General features: G+C 42.1%; 1 protein-coding gene across 1 annotated transcript in view; it reads left to right on the forward strand.

Annotated features, from left to right (window-relative positions):
* The window catches only part of ADAM10 (ADAM metallopeptidase domain 10), a 34,793-nt gene that overhangs the window by 19,931 nt on the left and 11,338 nt on the right, over positions 1-3,524 (forward strand). Inside the window, exon 8 of the mRNA XM_015811019.1 lies at positions 672-855. Coding sequence (XP_015666505.1) covers positions 672-855 — 184 coding nt within the window. The remainder of the gene's footprint in view (positions 1-671; positions 856-3,524) is intronic.

Here is a 3,524-nt window from a genome sequence, read left to right on the forward strand (position 1 = left end):
GTGGGGGAGTGTTTGGTTTTTATTCCCCCCATCTGCTGGGTAGTTGCAGCAGATTTTGGTCACTTCACATGACCCTGGGACACTGTGACTGTCATAAATATGAATCAGTTGCCAAGCATCTGAATGTAAATCACAAGACCCTGAAGATGCCGCAACATTCCAGCTGATCGGCGCTTCTTCTGGGCTCAGCAGAAGCACCGGGATCCGCACCGAGCTCCCGCTGGAGCCTGGCGCTGATCCTGGCGCTTCCGCTGAGCCCTGACAGCCCTGCAGCTCCAGCCATCTCTCGCTCAGGCTTGTGCGGTGCTGCCACCATTCAGTTCATTCCCCTCCCCCGCTACCACTTTTCTAGGATGGTCGCGTACCACCTGCCATGTGCCAGTGTACCACAGGTGGTACCCGTACCACTGGTTGAAAAGCCCTGTTCTAGAGAGTGGATCAGCTCAGGTGCTCTTTTTCACTCTTTCATGACAATAGCTTCTTCAGGCTATCACTTGTGCATAATAAACTGTACATCTGCAGAATCCTTACCTCATCTCTGTGCTTCGGGGTGGGTAACGTTCACACTATTCTTCTCTGAGTAATTACTTGTGAAAACAAGTAGGTGTGGATTTTTTTTTTACTTTATCCAAAAGTGATGTCTAACAGTATAGAATATATTTTTCTTTCAGATCAACACTACCCAAGATGAAAAAGATCCTTCTAATCCCTTCAGATTTCCAAACATTGGTGTGGAGAAATTTCTAGAACTTAATTCTGAGCAGAATCATGATGATTATTGTTTGGCCTACGTGTTTACTGATCGTGATTTTGATGATGGTGTCCTTGGCTTGGCCTGGGTTGGAGCACCTTCAGGTAAATAATTGTTAAATAGTATAAAGCATTATTAGAGATTAAATTTAATGAGCTGAAAAAAACATTTTATTGGGTATTTGGAGGGCTGCTGCAGGTGAGTATTCTCTGTTTTGAAGTTTACATCCATCTTGGATAAATTTTCTTGAAAGAGTTTGAATGTCCTGGTACTAACCATAATCTCTGGCTGCATAATCATTTTACTTCCAGAAAGTTGAAAAATATATTTTAAGATTGCTCCAATTCTTTCAGCATGAGATGCATTATTTACAGCTCTAACATTGTGAGTTGTTCAGTTTACAAACTTCTGAGCGCACTTTGTTGTTGCAAAATACTTAGCCCAAGAATATCTGCTTATCTCAGCAGACAGAGTGACTCATTCTTAGGGGCATAATTACAGACAAACTGTATTTGAGAAGTTTCAGTTGAAACCACAGAGACTAAAATATCTAGCCACAGAGATTAAAAATAAAGAATTCATGGCTGCAGTACTACACAACACATCCAACCTGGCTAAATACACTTAAGATCAGAATACCCAGAATTATGGATCTCATCATCCTCTGCCTCACTATCTGCTTTCAGTTTGATGGAGAAATATAGCAACAAATCCCCTTGTGGATCACCGCTCTCAGAATTCATAGCAGGGACCAATGCAGCTTCTAGAAAGTATTGCACTTCCACAGATACCAGTAAATGTATGGCTCCAATGTGTATATGATCCTTCCTCATAATAAAATGAACAAGGAGCAGACATGTGAAATCATCCACAAAAACACACTGTAGCAACCCAGAACACCAGAAAAAGAAAACAGACTTCCCTATACAACATTTTCCAAGAAAATGGATACCCATGCAACTTTATTAAAAAGTGACTGACTCTCAAGCACAACGCAGCACAACCAACACAACCTATGAAAAAGAATAACATTGCCATACATCAGAAATATCTCAGAAACAACCAACAGACGTTTACAACCACATGGCATCACTGAAGCATACAAACCAACTAAAGCCCTCCAGAACATTGCAAATAAAGCAAAAGACCCCCAGCAGCTCAAGGAGAAAAAAAGGAGTCATCTACAGTCAATAATAATAATAATAATAATAATAATAATAATAATAATAATAATAATAATAATAATAATAAAGTTGGAAGGGACCTTGGAGGTCATCGAGTCCAACCCCCTGCTCAGGCAGGAAACCCTACACCATTTTGGACAGATGGCTGTCCATTCTCTTCTTAAAAACTTCCAGTGTTGGAGCATTCACCGCTTCTGGAGGCAGGTTGTTCCATTGGTTAATTGTTCTAACTGTCAGGAAGTTTCTCCTTAGTTCTAGGTCAGGCATGTCAAACTCGCGACGTCACGTGACGTCGTGCGACGTATCGGAGCTTTTTCGCCATTGCTGGCAATGGGGTGGGCGCGGCTCCGGTATGATGAAACCAGCCCACGGGCCGGCAGTTTGACACCCCTGTTCTAGGTTGCTTCTCTCCTTGATTAGTTTCCATCCATTGATTCTTGTCCTGCCCTCAGGCGCTTTGGAGAATAGCTTGACTCCCTCTTCTTTGTGGCAGCCCCTGAGATATTGGAACACTGCTATCATGTTCCCCCCTCGTCCTTCTCTTCGTTAAACTAGACATACCCAATTCCAGCAACCGTTCCTCATATGTTTTAGCCTCCAGTCCCCTAATCATCTTTGTTGCTCTTCTCTGTACTCTTTCTAGAGTCTCAGCATCTTTTTTACATTGTGGTGACCAAAACTGGATGCAGTATTCCAAGTGTGGCCTTACCAAGGCATTGTAAAGTGGTATTAATACTTCACATGATCTTGATTCTATCCCTCTGTTAATGCAGCCTAGCACTGAGTTGGCTTTTTTGGCAGCTGCAGCAACTGCTGGCTCATATTTAAGTGATTGTTCACTAGGACTCCGAGATCCCTCTCACAGTTACTACTATTGAGCAAGGTACCCCCTATACTATAGCTGTACATTTGGTTTTTCTTGCCTAAATGTAGAACCTTACTTTTTTCACCATTGAATTTCATTTTGTTAGACAGCGCCCAGTATTCAAGTCTGTCTAGGTCCTCCTGTATCTTAAGCCTGTCTTCTGGAGTGTTGGCTATTCCTGCCAACTTGGTGTCATCCGCAAATTTGATGAGTTCCCCATCTATCCCCTCGTCCAAATCGTTGATGAAGATGTTGAAGAGCACTGGGCCCAGAACAGAGCCCTGGGGCACCCCACTACACACTTCCCTCCATGTAGATGCAGTTCCATTGAGGACCACACGCTGAGTAGGGCCGGTCAGCCAGCTACGAATCCATCTGGTGGTGATGCTGTCTAACCCACTTTTTTCTATCTTATCGAGTAGTAGGTTGTGATCTACTTTATCAAATGCCTTACTGAAGTCCCAAGTAAATTATATCCACAGCATTCCTCTGATCCACTAATTTTGTCACTTGGTCAAAGAATGCAATTATTATTATTATTATTATTATTATTTTAATTTCTATACCGCCCTTCTCCCGCAGGACTCAGGGCGGTGCACAGCATATTAAAACAGATACACATATCAATAAAAATAAAAACCCCTCTAAAACCAAATTAAAACCAAATATTCGAAGCTGTGTTCCAATTAAAATTATACTTAAAATCGTCCCTAAATAAAATCCT

The sequence above is a fragment of the Protobothrops mucrosquamatus genome, unplaced genomic scaffold, assembly GCF_001527695.2.
Source record: "Protobothrops mucrosquamatus isolate PMUCROS unplaced genomic scaffold, P.Mucros_1.0 scaffold27, whole genome shotgun sequence".
NCBI lineage: Eukaryota > Metazoa > Chordata > Lepidosauria > Squamata > Viperidae > Protobothrops > Protobothrops mucrosquamatus.